Source organism: Engystomops pustulosus, chromosome 1, assembly GCF_040894005.1.
Source record: "Engystomops pustulosus chromosome 1, aEngPut4.maternal, whole genome shotgun sequence".
NCBI classification, from domain to species: Eukaryota; Metazoa; Chordata; class Amphibia; order Anura; family Leptodactylidae; genus Engystomops; species Engystomops pustulosus.
Genome location: NC_092411.1, coordinates 28,292,214 through 28,311,525, shown reverse-complemented (window position 1 = coordinate 28,311,525; position 19,312 = coordinate 28,292,214). Strand labels below are relative to the sequence as shown.

The window sequence follows — 19,312 nt, the reverse complement described above, 5'->3', positions numbered from 1 at the left end:
GTCTTTTACCTCATCAGTCAGAGATTCCAGACCATAAAATGTCCGCAGATGGAGGGTCATGTGACCTCTAACTGTCCATGAGCAATTGCCCTGACAGGACCTAAAAGATGCTGTCCTAAAGTAAGAAGTAGGACATGAACTACACATGTACTTACCAGTGGTGTAACTAGAAGCTGATGGGCTCCAGTGCAAAGTTTGTGCCAGGCCCCGACTATAATGTATGGTTTATAGTAATAGTCGCCTCTGACACCATAAGGGCCCCCTAAACCTCTTGGGCCTGGGTGCGACCGCAACCTCTGCGCCCCCTCAAGTTACGCCCCGGGTACTTACCTCCTTTTGTGTCATTTGCCGTGGCCCTGTTTGTTTACATGGGCACACCTATTCCCTGTCCCAGGAATGTATTAGGCGTTGGGATATGATGACGGGCAGACGTGCCCAGCCGCCATGACGCTGTCAGCATGAAGCTTCTGTGCCAGTGTAAACAAACAGGAACATGGCACGGAGGGATCGTGCCGAGGGACACCGTGAGGGCCCGAGGAGGAAAGTATATGTTTATTTTTTTTATGCAGCCCTCACCAAGCCACTCTGCTATTTTATCTTATTCTCAGACAACCCCTTTAATCTTATATTCATGAATTCTATCATAAGGTCCAGGCAAGGAGATGGTTCATAGACAGATAGAGATCACATGACCCTCCACCTGCCGCCATTTATGGTCAGGAATCTCTGGCTGATGAGGTAAAATACAGGAGGCTTAACTTGACATATTAATAAAGCGAAGCAGAACTAATAATAGATGTATATTGGCAAATTAGCTCATATCCTGCTCCCCCCACACTTACACTTACATTACAAAAAACGTGAGGTAAAGTAACAACCCCTTTAAGCAACGTTTTCATCTATAGGGTAACCTTGAGGTTGAGAAGGTCACCGTGGACTCCAACTTGCGCCTTTCAGTTCTTTTGTACTATATAAACCTGCACTATGCTTGTAGTACACATCTGCTGGTAGTAGATGGTCTAGTGTGTATAACTGGCGCATTAGATGTGTTAAGACGTCGCCGTATTAATTTTTGCTTTGCAATGCATTGCAGGTATTTATGGTACTGAAGAGCTGAGAGGAACTGGACATGATAGGGGAGAACCCAAAGTCCGCTTGAATCCTGGTGACGTGCACATCACATTACTATGGGCTCAGAAAACAGAAAGACAAGAATATGAACGATCCAGTCAGAGTCATTGTATAAAAGGCCCATGTTGTACCTTCCCTGTACCAGTATAGTAGCTCCTATGTGAAGCGTATAGTGTACCGCCATGTACATCTATACTCGACTGACTATTTGGATGTATAGGACATTATAGCAAATCAGCTACGTATGTACTAGGATAGTAAAGATGTGTAAGAAGCCGGCCTGGGTAGTCGCCACATCCAACACGCTGCTTGAACCCGATCCTCGTATGTGTTTTTGGCAGCAATCCCCACCCCCCCCCCCTCCCGGCTCCACACCGCAGCACTCACTGGTTTATCGGCATGTGCACTTTATACACATTTCTGTTCTGTTTTTTTTCTACCTGTAATTTATGGTATCATGTTTGACTGAATATTTTATATATTGTATTCTTTAGTATTTTTTCAGTGTTTTTTTCTGTAGTGCATGCTGAATGACTACATTAATGACACCCCTTGTAATTCAGTGCAGGTTGTGTTGAGAGCCTTGCAGTGTTATTTTGGTCTGGGATGTAAAACGTGTTCTATAAAAAATCACTATTTTACTATATTGTGGCTTCTGTCGTTAATCAGGTATTTCTCATAATACATTTCCTAAGGGATGAATGTACTAGATAGGACAGAACATTGCCTTAAAATTTCACTGCGAAATTTACCATGCAGTGGTAAATTTTGGCTTACCCTTCTCTTTAATTTTTGAGACTTTTCATGGTTCTTGTTCACATTTGCGACTTTTTTTACGCCTAAAACGGTCTCCTTTCAAAGTTCGCCTTTGTCTAGTTTCCTTCAGTGTTCACTGAGTTATCACCTTAATCCAGGTGGGAAATTTGTGACTTTTTAAAAAAAAGTCGCTAATTTTTGCACAAACCTGCGGCTGTCTCAAAAAGCAGAAAAATTCAGACATGATACATTTTCCCCAGTGAGGACAGCATTCTGGTAAGGACAGGAAGTGGCCAGGGAAAGGACTTCCTGTCTGCTCAGGTCCAGATTTGAAGAACTACTGAGCTGTCAATGAAAAGAAGTAGGCAGGGTTTTCTGGCTGTCTGGAGAAAGCGTGACTCTTCTGGTCAGAAGTTGACTCATTTTTACTCATTTGCATATCAGAAAAACCACTGTATCTAAGGTACAGTGCCTCAGTGGAAATTAATTTTAGATGATATAGGGAGGACTTCTAACCCTTCACCACAAGGTATTACTGGTGTGAGTGGAAAAATTTTGGAGACAGATCTCCTTTAAGGGGGTTGTACCTTACAAAACTATTTTCTATCAACAGTATAGGACAGTGATGGCAAACCTTTAAGAGACTGAGTGCCCAAACTGCAAACCAAAGCCGACGTTTCTATCGGAAGGTGCTAACACAGCAGTTTAGCCCAATAGTGCCACAATACCACTATACAAGAGACAAATAACACTGTGACATCATGAGGCCACCATTACAACCACATAAATAGCAGAATTCTGGTTATGAAGACCACTATAGAAAGGCCAACATTACCAATAATAACACTATACTAGAAGCTAATATAGTGACGAATACTGCATTATTGCCTGCGGCTGTAGCTCCATGTATGGCTGTGTACTGCTCCTGTAGCTCCATGTATGACTGTGTACTGCTCCTGTAGCTCCATGTATGGCTGTGTACTGCGGCTGTAGCTCCATGTATGGCTGTGTACTGCGGCTGTAGCTCCATGTATGGCTGTGTACTGCGGCTGTAGCTCCATGTATGGCTGTGTACTGCGGCTGTAGCTCCATGTATGGCTGTGTACTGCGGCTGTAGCTCCATGTATGGCTGTGTACTGCGGCTGTAGCTCCATGTATGGCTGTGTACTGCGGCTGTAGCTCCATGTATGGCTGTGTACTGCGGCTGTAGCTCCATGTATGGCTGTGTACTGCGGCTGTAGCTCCATGTATGGCTGTGTACTGCGGCTGTAGCTCCATGTATGGCTGTGTACTGCGGCTGTAGCTCCATGTATGGCTGTGTACTGCGGCTGTAGCTCCATGTATGGCTGTGTACTGCGGCTGTAGCTCCATGTATGGCTGTGTACTGCGGCTGTAGCTCCATGTATGGCTGTGTACTGCGGCTGTAGCTCCATGTATGGCTGTGTACTGCGGCTGTAGCTCCATGTATGGCTGTGTACTGCGGCTGTAGCTCCATGTATGGCTGTGTACTGCGGCTGTAGCTCCATGTATGGCTGTGTACTGCGGCTGTAGCTCCATGTATGGCTGTGTACTGCGGCTGTAGCTCCATGTATGGCTGTGTACTGCGGCTGTAGCTCCATGTATGACTGTGTACTGTGGATGTAGCTCCATGTATGGCAGTGTACTGCGGCTGTAGCTCCATGTATGGCTGTGTACTGCGGCTGTAGCTCCATGTATGGCTGTGTACTGCGGCTGTAGCTCCATGTATGGCTGTGTACTGCGGCTGTAGCCCCATGTATGGCTGTGTACTGCGGCTGTAGCCCCATGTATGGCTGTGTACTGCGGCTGTAGCCCCATGTATGGCTGTGTACTGCGGCTGTAGCTCCATGTATGGCTGTGTACTGCAGCTGTAGCTCCATGTATGGCTGTGTACTGCAGCTGTAGCTCCATGTATGGCTGTGTACTGTGGCTGTCGTTCTTTAAGTAAAAGTTTTATTTTCTCCGAAAATAACATACACAACACAGGAGAAATGCTGCAGCATTGTGAGTTTAGGGGTAATACCCAGTCCCTCCAGTAGCCAGTATAGACACAGGGCCTCATCCCCCACCCCAGGATAGAAATAGGGCCTCACCCCCCACCCCAGGATAGAAATAGGGCCTCACCCCTCCACCCCAGGATAGAAATAGGGCCTCACCCCCCACCCCAGGATAGGAATAGGGCCTCACCCCCCACCCCAGGATAGAAATAGGGCCTCACCCCCCACCCCAGGATAGAAATAGGGCCTCACCCCCCACCCCAGGATAGAAATAGGGCCTCACCCCCCACCCCAGGATAGAAATAGGGCCTCACCCCCCACCCCAGGATAGAAATAGGGCCTCACCCCCCACCCCAGGATAGAAATAGGGCCTCATACCCCACCCCAGGATAGAAATAGGGCCTCATCCCCCACCCCAGTACAGACAGACACACACAGAGGGCCTTACCAAGTGCAGCAGCCGAAACGCGCCATCTCAAGTGCCGGCGCGGACGTCACCGCTGGAGCACAGGAGCAGGCAGCAGGCATCAGGCACGTGACCCCGCGACCTCACAGGCAGCGGGACGCAGGGGCCGCGCAGACGTCGGCGCGCCATGAACAAGCAGGAAGCGTCACGCCGTGAACGAGCAGGATTCGGAGTGCCACGCCGCGCAGGCATCAGAGCGCTGGGGACGAGCAGGCAACGGAGCGCAGGGACCCGGCATGCATAGGAGTGCACCAGGGCTGCGCAGGTATCGGAGCGCAGAGGCCCATCGGGCGTCGGGACCCACTTTCATGAGACTGGGGAGATGGTACGCGTGCCTGCAGAGAGGGCTCTGCGTGCCCTCTCTGGCACGCGTGCCATAGGTTCGCCACCACTGGTATAGGAGATAACAAGGTGATAGATGGGGGTCCGGCTACTGGAACCCCCAGCAATCTGGAGAACAAGGGGTCCGTTCTAACAAATGGGTGGACTGGCAGGATGAACATGCATCCCCTCTATAGTATAGAAGTGTTAGAAATTGCAGAGCACAGCGCTCCGGTGTCTCTGGCACGCACTTGAACAGCGAATGTGAATTCCTTTAAAAATAATAAAAGAAAATAAGGGACTCGTAAATAATAGATAAAATAAAAATGCAACCAAATACAAGATCCTGTGAAAAAAAAAAAACTTTATTTATAAAGTTTTTACATCACTTATGAGTTGGTATGTTTTACACATCCCTTTCCCTTTAGAAGGGAATCTATTATAACCATTTGTCCATATTTAAAACAATTTGACATATCATCACTAATCTAATGGTTTCTTACATGGGCGTACTGTACATTTCATATGGGGAAATCTGTTGGAAAAAAAAAAAAAAATCTGTACAAAATTCAGTACACAGAAAATATTATACAAAATTATGACAAAATTACACAGCAACCGAAATACAAAAAGGTGAACTGTAGATTGTAAGAAATAAATCTGGACGATGTGCATCCTCACAAATTATGGCAAAAACTACTGATAACATATGGAGTCGAACACCTAGCACTACTAGTGATCAGCCGATTTGATTTACAGTTAATGGAATAGGAAGCACATAGTGCCATTCTCTGTATAGTGGTCAGACAAGGTTACTGCAACTTAGTTGCTATTCATTGTAATGGCATCTAAATGGCATTTACACAGTTCAGCCACTGCAAAGAGAACAGAACTGCTTCCCGTTCTATGCTCTGTGTAAAAGCTGATATGTGGGGTACTTGGTGTGGGACTCCCACCTCATTAGAATAGGTCATCAATAACCTTAGCTTCACAAAACCCTTGAACTTTCCTAAAGCCATTTAAATGCTAACAAAGCAACTTTTGTTATGAAGAATATTTTACTCTCTACCGCTACTGATTACAGGCCCACTATAGCCACCTATTCTCTACTTCTTGGTTACACACACTAATATATATGTACTGTATATTCGTGTACAAGAAGTAGGGGACAGAAAGAGAGTACGTTTGAATGATCTGACTACAGATCGTTTGTTCTTTGTAGTCTGTTACCATGGAGACCTCTGAATAGAATCCCACAGAGCTGCAAGCATAAAATGACTGAACATTCTGAATCATGAAAATATTCATTTTACATTTTAAATTCTTTAGAACATTAAAAAAGATGGACGTTCACTTAGAGTTTACAGGAAACCTACCATCAAACTCCATCATGATAAACCAGGGACACTTCCTCATAGATCCAGGCACCGTGACTGTGCTAATCTTCTTATATTTGTTATGCCTGGCCTCTTTCCTTCTAAAAATCACCTATTAAAATTATGCTAATGAGTCAGAAGAACTTCCCTAATCCCTCTGTGCTCTGGCTTTACAAACTGTAACTGCAGCAGGTCCCGGTCTCACCCTCCCCCCCTGAACCTTATGTAATCTCAGAAGCAGTAGGCAGAGTGCTGCTCCTACACACCAACAGCCTGTGTAGCTACAACACGGAGGGGCTAGGGTAGCCCTTCTGGCTCATTAGAAAAGTTTTAAAAGTTGATTTTAGAAAGGTGGAGGACAAGATTACCACGGTCCCGGTGCCTGGATCTATGAGTAAGTGTCCCTGGTTTATCATGATGGATTTAGATGGTAGATTTTCTTAAAGGCAAAGTCCACGATGATATTTCTTTACATTTATCTGTTCATCTTCACATAAGGGAGGCAGCATTAGTTATCTACTCTCTTAAGCTTGAGAGCATCTCATAGGCAGCAGTTCAAAGTGTCCTTAGATCCCAAAGAGACGAAGATTAATTGATGTATGTCTTACGGTGGGATCTATGAGCTACATGGTGCAGGTACAATACATCTGCCTCCACTATGTGTTAGTGACAGATACAGTTCACAATAACGAAAAAATTAACAAACTCCAAAAAAACCAAACAAACCTCAATTTACATTAATTTTCTACAATTTATACAGTTTTATAAGGGCGTAACCCAAATAAATTTAGCACCATTGTGATCTTCAAAAGTCATCTCCTGGTGACCGTAAACAATTCTGTACATTCAAATCTCTCTGAAAGCCGAATGAGACAAAATAAATAGAGAGGTAAATGGTTTCAGGACGATGAGAAGATAAATGGTGAATGCTATCACTACATGGACAGGGTGCACCACAAGAGCGTCTGTAAAGTGCTGCACAATGACATAGCAGAGGCGACCGTGCGCTGTTCCCCCGGGCTGACAAGTGGACACGTTACATGGTGCCCATAACACAACGGGAGACAGGGATGTACCCCGACTAACAAGAACTAAAAAAAACGCAGTGAACCAATGGATCAAATACCTTTTATAGTCTTTTTTTTTTTTTTTTTTGTTTAAAAAGAAAAAAATAGAAAATATTCTGAAGACGGACGATCCCAGGAGCTAGAAGCCCTTTACTATGTACAGTGTAGCTGTATAGATGCGCTCTAACCATTGTATACTCTGTAGCTATTCTATTATAAAACAACAAAAGGTGCAGGTTGCAGGGAGGTGGATCAGGTATCTTCATCCACAACACGTGAAATGTGCCGGTCCAGTAGGAATCGGGTCAGTGTTCTCCGTTGGCCACGGCAATGGCCTCCGTCTCTGTGGGGATTCTTGGCACTTTCTTGGCAGGGCTTGGGAAGTGCTGTAATAGAAGGAGAAATAGAATAGGTTAAGAACTACGACACAAAATTACAGTGATGCCTCCTCATCATTATTCAGGGAACGCTAAAATTATGCAAATCCTTATTTTTTTTTTTTTTTTTAATTCTAAACAGTCGGCATAAGCCCAATCAAACGCATAAATGTACATCAAGTCTGTTAAGGGATGACCCGTTTTTTTTACAAAAAAAAAAACACCCCAGTTTTTAAAAATAGATGCAAATGACGCTGAGGGGCTCCGTGCTCCATAGGCGTTAGTAGAGCCCATCAGACTCATTTGCATAATTTTAAAAAAGTTTTTTTTTTTTTTTACAAACTAGGGCACAGAAAGCTTAAAGAAAAGCGGATCCTCACATCACACAACATTATGCTTGGTTTACAATCCTTCATTCTGGTTTTAGATTTCCTTTAATCAAAGAAGTGGCCTGTTGGGACCAGGGGAAAATGCTGGATGTCCCCTAGAAAATGGAAGTGAAATCCTGTGTCTGAGGCGGCCACTCATTGAATGAAAAGTGTCCCCTGACGCCTAAAGCTTCCAGTTTGGAGAAGGTCCCACAGCTGGAATTAAAAGAAGAAGGAGGGAACTGATACTCCCCCCGCCAGCCTCCTCTGAGGGTTTTCCAAATTGAAGAAAAACCCTTTAAAACTGCAGCGCTGCATGTCAATATAAAAGTGTCAAGTATCAATAAACCTCATATATTGAAATTTGTGTTGAGTCTTCAAAAACCATGCAGATTTTCAGGCAAAATTGCATCCTATGTGGACGTAATGTATTCGTATCTAGTCTCAAAAAAGTATACGATTATGAAAATATGATTACTGTACAGAAAAGCAGTCCCCCAGGGTGTAAGGGGCTCCTTGCATCATAGGCAAGCATAATGTTGAGAGTCCGAATCCCTGGACTGTTTCTATTTGGACAGAGCAAATGCTGCCCAGAAAGAATAGGAGGTTGGGTCTGTAGATCTCTTCTTCAAGGTATGAATGTGCATGATGCTTCCCAGTATATAGAATATGACTATGGGAAAATTACCTCACTAGAGTTAGTTGAGTGGACGGATTCCAGTGCGGCCTCCAGGGGGCCATCATTCAGCAATGAGGTGCGGGCATAATACCTCCTGTGCTTCTCATCTACCCGCACCAGGTACCACGTGCCGGCAAAAAGGTCGTCCACAGAGCCCTGAGGGATGTAGCTGGCTGCAGGAAGAGAAGGCAAGCAGTCATATACACAGAGCATCTCACCTCTGTATAACACAAACATAAGGGGATCCTTTAGTTTCATAACTGTACAGTCAAATTTATTATTTTATGTACCTAAATGATGGGTGTCTTCTCTTAACTTCATGTTTTCTGCAAATACACTGGGAGGGACGTTTCTCCTGGAGTCTAACCTTGCTTTTAAGTCAGACAGACTGGAGGTCAGCTTGTCCAGAGAGGAGCCTAGAGAAGACAACATGGTGCATCATCAGACCCTACAGCCCAGGAAGACTCCAAATCACATAGTAATATTACCACAAATAAAAAGATAACAATAAACAAAATGTAAAAAGCACTTTATTAGATCAATTAAAACAAATCCATTTAAAAAGACACACAAAAAAAGTCCACCAATGGTCAAATAACTAAAATATACATAATAAATAGATCACAGTATGAAAAGCATAGTCAACAGAACAAGTCAAGGTATTTGCTTACAAGGGTGTCCACCCCTGGTCTGTAAAAACCTGTGTATATGTCCCTTGTCTGTGGTTAATGTGCAATACCCGTTTGTAATCAAATACTTTAACTTGTTCTGAGGACTAGATCTTCCCTACAGGTTACTGTGATCTATTTATCAGGTATATTTAGTCATTTGACCATTGGTGGACTTTTCCTGTGTATGTTGTCTTTTAACATGGATTTGTTTTAATTTATCGAACTGTTATTTTATGCATTTTGATTTTTGTAATTATTTCCTATTTTTGGGAACAATCTAGTGGGGGATACATTGTGTCCATCCCCCTATCATTTGTATCAGTGTTCAATATAGTAACATCGTATACATTGCCGAACGTACAGACATGCAGAGTGCAACCAACTACACAACCATCACTACTATTCCATCTCAAGTCGCTTGTATTGATTATCCGCAGCAGATATTTCTGCATCTTTTGCAGGTGTAATCGTCTGACAAACAAATCTTTGACCATTTCCTCGTAGGTTTAATGGGTTACAGCAAGTTTCCATGTTATCCCCCATCCACACACGATCAGATTGCTATCCCCTTATACACAGAATAGGTAATAACAATCAAACTTGGTACAACCCCTTTAATTACACATCTTCAACACAGCCATTGCCTCATAATCTTACAGTGGTTATAGGGACCACACTATTCTCATCTGCCCAAAGCCCTGTAGCCCTTTAACACATAAGAAACAGTTGCCAAAACAAACCCCTTCTTATATTATGATCCAATGTGTAAAGAGGGGCCGGCAGGGGATTGTGGGGTCTCAAAATACATAAATAACCAAGTAAACAAAGATTTATTACTTCCAATATATGCTTAATACGCTTTATAATATATGCTTTAGACAACATAATCTTGTTCCCTTTATAACAGTGGGATATCAGCAATCAGGTGTCATCTATAATGCGACCTTAAAAGGGGATGTCCAGAGGTTGAAACATGGCTACTGTCTTCCAAAAACAGCGCCGCACCTGACCATGGCTAGTGCCGGTATTGCAGCTCAGCAGTATAGAAATTAATGGAGCTTAGTTGCAATATCACACACAACCCATCAGAAGAGCTGTTTTTGGAAGAAATCGACCTCTGTACAACCCCTTTGAAAGCAATTTTTCTAATTCGCTGCAGCGCCACCAGAGGGGGAAAAAAGGCATTACATCGAATCCTAGGAAATCACTTATATAATGTAATGCCAGGTCTTTAACGTGAGAGACCAATCTTATAAAGATTCTCATATATCTGACCCATTATAGATATAATACACCGACAATGCTCATCTTACCAGGTGTGGCGTCTGGGGACACTTTAATAGAGTACAAAGTAGCAGCAAATCCAGATCCATAGGAAAACACTCCGATCCTCTGCCCCGCTAACTGCTGGGGGGAATACCTGAGAGGCAGAATGAGCAGAAGACACAACCATTAGGACCTCCATGACACTGACATACTGGATGCAGCTACAGAGAGAAGGTGACTTTACTCACTGAGCCAGCACAGAGGCCAGACAGCCATACACAGACGGTGTGTACATGTTGCCATTCTCCCGAGACACCAACAACGAGGCTTTTGTCTTCTGATCAAAGATCTCAGCACTGGACTTCAGGAAAGCTTTCTCCACGTCTCTGTCAAAGTAGGTGTCTTCCAGTTTTACATCCCTAATGGAGGAGAAGCGGGAGATTTTATTACAGCTGTAAATCATTGAAGAGAAGTTCCAGTTTACAGACACTTAACAACTACACAGTAAGTGACTCCTCTGCAGCTGCTGTTTATGGCAGCTTGTATTCTGCAGCAGGACGGAAAGATCCCCTCCCCCAAATCTAATGAACTGCATTCAGACTAATGGTATGGAGATCTAAACTCTGTATATCCGCAGTCTCTCTCCCCTTTTCCGGCCCAGTATGGTCTCTCCTATTGCCACCAGTCTCTTTTTCTACAAAGAGGTGATACCTCCCCACCCACAATTGCAGCTTGTACTTCTCTGACCGGAGGGGTGCATGACATTTTCTCATTGAAGTCAATAGATGAATGAAAAAAAAAAAAAAAAACACAGACAGCATTCAGATGCCATCTTAGTCTAAGAGCTTTGACAATAAGATGTAAAAATCTGACACAACTAGGATGTCAGAAGCACTGTCAGATAGAACAGCTGTCAGACAGAAATAGAATACAACTAGGACCGAAATCTGACCAAAACGAATTTTCAGTGACCAAAGTCAAACAATTTGACACTCTGTTCATGCTCAACAAAAATTGGTGATGATTGCAGGATGTGCTGCACTGGACATGTGGACGAGGAGGAAGGCAATGGCTCCTGACATTTGTATGAAACAATAATACTAATAATTATCCCAGACAACCGCTTTAAAAGGAATCTTACCGGAATGAGTCCAGACCAGTATATACTCCGTTCTCTGTGTTGGGATTAGGTTCTGTGATAAAGTCATTCAGTAAGAGGCGAGCAAGAGATTTCTGCACAAGTTTGCAGTAAGGAGAGTGAAAAATCATGAAGCTGAAGTCATCCAGAGTGAACGGCTTATCGACTCCCTCTATGAAGAAGAAAAAATAATAAATAATGAATTGCTTCTGTGAAAAAAAAATGGAAAGAAAAAAGAAATCAAACAAGTTTTGCCCATCAAACAGCAACCTACCTTTCTGCCACTGTGCATGGATTTTCTTGCGGTAAGTAGAGTAGCAGCGATCCAATGCGCTGAGGTAGCACTGGATGGACAACTTCCCATCGACAACGGGATATTCAGACACCATGTCGGGCTTGTAGAAGTCGTAGGCGTGCTGCATGTGTGTTCCACGTAACCCTGTGAGGAAAGACATTGGTTAGTAAAGTGGAAGAAGTTATTTAAAAATTGAGAATTCTGATTCTAATTCATTGGAAAAATCTAGAAAATCTTGTCTTGTGTATAACCCTTTCAGGCCACTAGAGAGCAGCAGTGTACAAACAATCATGGAAAACGGGAACACATCAGATTTCTGGGAAATGTATAGCGGAGCGATGTCCGAGTAACGTGTTCTCATATGTACCAACCTCTTTCTAAGACGAGAGTAGCATTTGGTCCCACGAGCATAGCGACGGCTCCTGCCCCTCCTGTTGGCCTGGCACTTCCTGTGGCATACACAGCAATGTCTCCAGCGACCACCAGAGCGTAGCGTCCTGCGGGAGAGGAACAACGTTTAGGATCAGAAATATGCAGATACATACCTATACCTAAGGGGTTACCAGGGTAGGAAAGAAGGGGAGAGGAGGTGCGGGTTTGGAACACTTACCATCCCAAGAGCTTGACTCCACCCAGTTGACAGCATTAAAGAGAGCAGCGGTGCCCCCGTAACAAGCATTAGTCGTGTCGATGCCTTCCACATCCGTATTTCCAGAATCTTCAAACAGCTGCATCAGAACCGTCTTGACAGATTTGGACTTGTCGATGATGGTTTCCGTCCCCACTTCCAATCTTCCGATACAGTCATATGACAGGTTGTTCCTCTCCATCAGCCTCTGGACCACAGTCAGACACAGGGAGTTGATATCTTCTCTGTCTGAGCAGAAGCCCATCTTAGATTGGCCCAAGCCTATGGTGTACTTCCCTGCTCCGACCCCATCGAACTTCTCCAGCTCCTCCTGGTCGACGTATTGAGATGGGAAGTAAATCTCCAAAGCGACAATTCCCACATCTTTAGGCCAGGAGGCTTCAGCGGAGGCAGGAAGAGATCCAGGCATGGTGATCAATCTACCGAGAGATACAAGAAATCTGAGAAGACTGGACAAAGGAATTATCCAAGAAAATTCACAACAAAAATCCTTTGTGGAATAATAATTATTATTTTAATGTCAGAATAATATTAAAGAGATTCCCCTGGCAACTGATCCTGGACTCCTGGATGTTAAAGGGGTTGTACCAAGTTTGTAGGTTATCCCCTATTCACAGGATTACTGATAACAAGGCAATTGGTGAGGGTTCAACTATTGAGAACTTAACTTCCATCACAAGAACTGGACCCCCAGCAATCTTAGAACAGGGACCTTGTTCTGGTAGGTTGTGCATGCGTCTTGTCTCTCCATTAAATTGTGAATAGAGCACAGAGCTCTGGTATTTTCAGGACTCACTGTCTACGCAAGTGCTGGAGATACCAGAGCGCTGTGTTTTGCAATTTCTGCTACTTCCATACACTTTAAAAGGAGTATCAGAACAAATGTTTGTCCCGACGCTCTACCCGTTACTGAGAACATAATCCATTCTTGGTGGGGGGGGGGGGGTTCCAGCCGTCAGACCCTCACAGATCAGGTAATTTTCCACTGTCCAAACTTGGTACAACATCTTTAAAGGAAATCAACCATAAAAAAAATGAAGCAAGATAAATCAGGGACACCATTTCATAGATCCAGGCACCGTGACTGTAGTGTCCTTCCTTCTAAATTCAATTTTAAAATTATTCAAATGAGCCATAAAGGTTCTGGGGGCTTTACCAGAGCACCTCCGTGCTGTAGCTTCACATTGGTTACACCGTCTTCCTCCCTCCTCTGTTCCCTCAGCCCTTCCCCCTGCCACTGCCTGATGTAATCTCACTGTAGAAGAGGGAGAAGTGGGGAAGTGTTCCTGCACAGTGTAATAGCCTCGGAATCTGTAGTGTGGCAACAGCCCCATCATTTTAAAAGTTGATTTTAAAAGGAGAGAATGTATGGATAACAAATATAAGAATAGTCCCACAGTCCTGATGCCTGACTCTAAGGGTTAGTGTCCCTAGTTTATCATGATAGTAATTCTGTTCCTTCCTTCCCCTTTAAGGTGACCTAAGCGAAAGTTATACTGCAGAACTTGTGCTGTATAATTCTGAGAAGTGTTTATATAGTAACAAGAGACTGCACCCTCACCGGGTGATGAGCGCTTCCTCTCTGATCTCCACTGTCCGGCCCCTTCCCGGGTCCCTCAGCCCCTTCTCTACTTCATGGTTCCTCTCCATAAAGGAAAAGGCCAATCAGTCAGTAGGGGACAGGAAACGTGTAGGAACGACAAATCCTTGTACTGTGGACGGTCGGGGAGCTGATAACGCAATATTTGGAGATGGGATTTGATGTTAAAGACCAAGAATGAACTTTGGACCCTTCCACCAGAAAAATAAAGATTACATCATCACCTGTATAAAGGTCATGGGAAGCAGAGGGACAAGAGACCCCCTCCCCATGATATAATGGGGGCAGCCATTGCACCCACATCACAGCGGTCACCCTGGTAGAGATACTAGATAATTAGAACTACAGGAACCATCACTGATGAATTTTCTGGCTTAGTAGCAGACGACTTGTTACATCTTGATCCTAGACATCGCTCATGGCCAGTAATTATAAGATGACGCCAGGGATAAACATTATTAAGGGCTGCCGCACCCCTGGGGTAACACCAGACGCCGTGGCACCCCCATCCTGCACTATATGTATCACTATAGGTATGTTAGACTACAACTCCCAGCATCACAGCTGGTTAGGGACTCCTTGGAGTTGTAGTCTCACAACACACAGGGATATTGGCATTGCAATACACTATTTATTCCTAGATCACTACCCTTCTGGGATGTACAGTGCAGCAAGAGCTTATACACCCCGGCAGGCATGACTAGAAGAGCGCAGAGTGAGGCTCAGGCCCGCGATCACCACGACCCTCTTACCGCGGATGACGCCCGGCCAGCTCGGCTGTGTCCCCTGCAGTCACTGTGCGGAGAGGTCACTCGCTCACATCACTCGTGCCCGCACTGACACAGCCGGCGCCGCCCGCTGCTGCGCGTGCGCGCGGTGCTCTCACTGCGGCAGTGTCAATGACGAGGCTTCACGTCGCCATATTTGAAAAGGGCAGAGGGAACTCTTTGAAGCTGGGAGCCGCTCGCCCAATAAGGTCGACGCGGCGCGTCACGTGACCCACCGCGCCGCCGCCATGTTGTGTGTGCCAAAGTGACTTTTATTTTCCTCCCGTAACTAGGAGGGTCGTTTGTAATCTGTAATCTCAAATGAAAACGCCCCCTAGCGGCACCTGCGTTTCATGCTTTCACACCAAGTTTTTTTAACACATTTTTGGCTGCTGCCAGGTGATATTTACGTCATCACCCAACCACTACACAAGTCCATGTGCAAGTATCCTGCCAAGCACAGGGAAGCCTCCAAGTAGAGGAAAGTTCAAAACCCTATCACTGCAACTACTAATAGGGAAGAAAAATAACAACATACGAAGGGCAGAACATGGGAGAAGCTACATTTATTTTTTACCAGATATTGATGCCCTTAGTTATATGTAGATCATTAATATCAAGAAACTGCAAAACCCCTTTAAGGTATATGTGTCTATAAAATACCCCTTTAATGAAGAAAGCCTAAAAAAAACCTCATAACAGAAAACAAGGGGGTCCTGAGTAACCTCTATCCACTATAATGGGGTCCATCAGATATTCATTATGCTGCACATCACAATGAAGGTTTTGTCCCAAGACAGATGTGAACATAACATCATAAAGCAGAGGGAGCCGAGTGCTCTAATATACAGCTCTGTAAGAAAGGAATCATAGTAACTTACTGTATTCATTAAAACCTCTGCTCTTTCTGGGCTAAGTCCAGGAACAAATGTGAGATTTCCCCAGGCAAAACTATCCACTATTAAAGGGATATTCTGGAATCCTGACTGTAAAGAGATGAGCGCTGCGGACCCTTCACTTGATACCACACACAGCGGAACTTATTTACCAAGGGTCGCGGATCACACTTTCGTTTGACTCACAGTTTTTTGGATTTGGCTTCCATGAGACAGAAATCGGGGGGCGAACCGCTGGACGATCTGACTAATTCGGACTGAGCGCGGGATTTAACTTTCAAATTGTGTCGCAAGACAATGCACTTACATGCACCAGGAGGAAGAAGAAGGCGAATACCGGTGGACCTGAGCGGGGAAGTGACACATGCAGGATATTGGGCACATGATCTTATTGAATCCCAGCACAGTGCATTATCATCGGACAATACACTTTCATGAACTCTGCAGGACGTGGTAAGTAAATGTGCCCCAGTGACTTATGCTGTACAGTGGCTGTACTTGGTATTGCAGCCCATCCCCCTCTGTACATGAATATGAATGAGCTCCAACCAGGCCACGTTATGAAGGGACATGATGTCAATTAGGACATCCATGAATGTTGAAAACTCAATCTAGCGATGGGATGGCCTACTAAGTACGTGGAGGTCATCTTACAAGAAGAATTATCCTCCCTACTGACTTGTGAAATAAAATAAAAATTATGGAGGATCCTTTTTTATACATCTTATATGCCGTTTCTCTGTTATTCTGAAATAAATGTATAAGTGGGTGGCACTATTCTTGTCAAAGAGGCTTGTCCCTCTTTGTGTTGCAAACTCTTATTGGACAGTGTCATATTGTATAGGGCTAGCCCCCAATCTGTTCAATAATTCCAGGAGGAATATCAAAGGAACAACACATTGCGGAATAATGAGAAAAGATGCCCCAGGACAAGTAAATTATGGAGATTACAATTATTCAAAAAGACAAGTCATCTTTAATGCAACAGTAGGAAATTACAAAACGTACATAAAAAAAAAGTACATGACAAAAGTACATAAAATGACAAGATGAAGAATCTGCCACTAGATGCTGGATACATTACGCCATCTCGTATGACATTAGAGAAAGGCCGGACCACTGGAATAAGGCCCCCCCCCCCTCATGTAAGTGGCCCCTTCCAGCTCGTACAGCAAACATCACGCCTGCTCTGCCGGCCCCAGAAGAAATTTGGGGTAAAATTAGTAAGTGTTAGTAGACCCAAGATGTTCTAAGCCATCTACATAGTAACCAAAGAGAAAAATCTCACACCAACGGTTATTGGTATATGGTAAATGCCACTTCCCATACCATATGTACCGTCTATATAGGCTCCTGTTATTCTGGTGGTCAGGCAATCCATTAAATATTTCGAATGTAACAGGTAAGAGATACTACAAGCAACAATGTATCCGACTGCGGGAAGCAGCAGTGGGATGGTCTATGGCTCCTGTGTAATATGAGGAGGTGGGATGTGTAGCTAGGGGGATGGAGGGTGTAACTTCACATTACAAGACTTGAATCATATGGAGTATTGTAGCTCATGTAAAATGTGATAAGATAAATTTATCAGTCCACTGACATCCCAGATGGATGAGGAAGGATGGTGACTACCTGGTAACTGCTGCGGATGATGGGGATTAATTGATATAAGCATCTAGTACATTCTGCTAGGAAGGTGATGACAAGGTAATATCCAGCCACACGCAACCCCCCCCCCCCCTCCAGGTAAGGAGCTTGTGTGACACGAGAGCCGCAGTGACACTCCTCAGCGTCTCACACGCAGCAACCGCAGGGTCCAGTCACATTGTCTGGACCGGTGTCATGATGGATGAGACTTGTAGTCCCACACAACTGGAAAGCCACAGACTGTTCCATGTGTCTTAAGTAATAAGAAGACATCTGACAAGGAATGCTGAGACTTCTGGTTCTCCAAATGTCCTAAGCAGCATGCTAGTTCCAGCACAGGGCAGGAGATCTACAGGTTGTCCAATAGGGAGCAAACTATAGAAGGACTACAAGTCTCAGCAAGCACACCTCACTCTTCACGTCACACTTTTGTATTCATATGCTGAGACTTGTAGTCCCACACAATGACATCACAAACAGCTCACACATCCCAAGTCATATACAAAATCTGCCAGAGACTTGTAGTTCTACAAATCTAATCAAGCTGAGATGTCTAGTTCTAGGTCTATGACGGCAGAAGATACAAAATACCAGAACTATATAAGTCTCAGCATGTCCACCCCTGCGTAATATACAAAATCTGGCAGTGACTTGTCATTCTACAAATGTCTATCTCTAAGATTCAGCATATCCTCAATAGAACTACAATTCTCAGCATGCGCTACCTCTACTCATGCATAGATAGACAGAAGCACATGCTGGGAGGTGTAGTCCCACACAAGATTGCTGAGACATGTAGTCCTCTAAATGTCATTAACAGCAGCAACCAATCTGCAGAGCCAGCTGGCAAGGCATGCTGAAACTTCTAGTGCTTTGATGGCTGCAGATACCCCATTCAGGAACTACAAGTCTCAGCATACCCTACCCCTCCTCACTCACATTGTATATGCACAGAAAGTGGTCAGTGCATGCTGGGAGTTGTAGTTCCACACAAGATCATAGTCATAGACTTGATTGCAGAGACTTGTAGCAAGTATTCTGCACAGACAGGAAGCCAACCATGGATGCTGAGACTTGTAGTTCTCCAAATGTCATAATAAAGCAGCAAGCAATGTGTGTAGCCAGGTGACAGTGCATGCTGGGACTTGCAGTTCCCTAACTTCTGGCATCCCTGGCTCCAGCAATAAGGCAGCTGACATGGAATTCTGAGACTTGTAGTTCTTCAAAAGCTTGCAAATTCACAGAAGCACCAAGGCTTGCTGAGACTTATAGTGCAACAGCTGCACATCCCAATGTAAAGGGGCTATTATAATATCCAACTGACCTGTACGTGGCTGAGGATGGAGGTGATGCTCGGATGTGGGTGCTCTGCCTGCTCCCCGGTTACACTGTGCCGGAGCAGCTGCAGTATACAGCTTATAACCACACCATCCTCAGCACTGCCCTGCCGCGCCACCACAAGGCACCCTCCTGACTGACAGCCGCCCGCAGCCAATAGGAGCGCGCAGCGGGCACCGCACGAATTGCGCGACACGCCCACCGGCGCCTCACACCCACCAATAGTAGCGGCGCGCCGGCACTCCACTATGGAATGGTGTGAGAAAGTGACGTTGTATGGCCAGAGAACGGCAGCCAATGGGAAGGGGAAAAGTAGAATACTCAGCCAATCACAATGCGCGTCCCACTACTGGCGAGGTATATGCAAGGGCTGCAGCCCACAGCGTGTATGAGTGAGGAGATTGCTAGGCAACGGGGAGGGGGCGCCCAGGTAGTGACTAGTGACAGGGAGTATATATCACTATACCTGAGTATTACTATACATTATAT

At 44.7% G+C, this 19,312-nt stretch overlaps 3 protein-coding genes across 4 annotated transcripts in view; 1 reads left to right on the top strand and 2 right to left on the bottom strand.

Moving 5' to 3' along the window:
• NIM1K (NIM1 serine/threonine protein kinase) overlaps nt 1-1,777 on the top strand; it is a 48,888-nt gene extending 47,111 nt beyond the window's left edge. The window contains exon 6 of the mRNA XM_072136512.1: nt 1,094-1,777. Coding sequence (XP_071992613.1) covers nt 1,094-1,109 — 16 coding nt within the window. The 3' untranslated portion in view covers nt 1,110-1,777. The remainder of the gene's footprint in view (nt 1-1,093) is intronic.
• The window catches only part of CCL28 (C-C motif chemokine ligand 28), a 156,378-nt gene that overhangs the window by 80,749 nt on the left and 56,317 nt on the right, over nt 1-19,312 (bottom strand). The gene's annotated exons all lie outside the window — the stretch shown is intronic.
• HMGCS1 (3-hydroxy-3-methylglutaryl-CoA synthase 1) lies at nt 5,402-18,960 on the bottom strand. Of its 2 annotated transcripts, none has more exons than XM_072136484.1 (10): nt 18,810-18,960; nt 12,537-12,994; nt 12,298-12,423; nt 11,906-12,070; nt 11,635-11,803; nt 10,742-10,912; nt 10,541-10,647; nt 8,847-8,972; nt 8,566-8,729; nt 5,402-7,518 (listed from the first exon to the last, which is right to left on the bottom strand). In XM_072136484.1, the coding sequence occupies exons 2-10, from the start codon at nt 12,982-12,984 to the stop codon at nt 7,438-7,440; spliced, it is 1,557 nt and encodes a 518-aa protein (XP_071992585.1). In that variant the 5' UTR covers nt 12,985-12,994; nt 18,810-18,960; the 3' UTR covers nt 5,402-7,437. The 2 variants fall into 2 exon arrangements, with proteins under 2 accessions (XP_071992585.1, XP_071992576.1); XM_072136475.1 differs by lacking the exon at nt 18,810-18,960 and adding an exon at nt 14,928-15,112.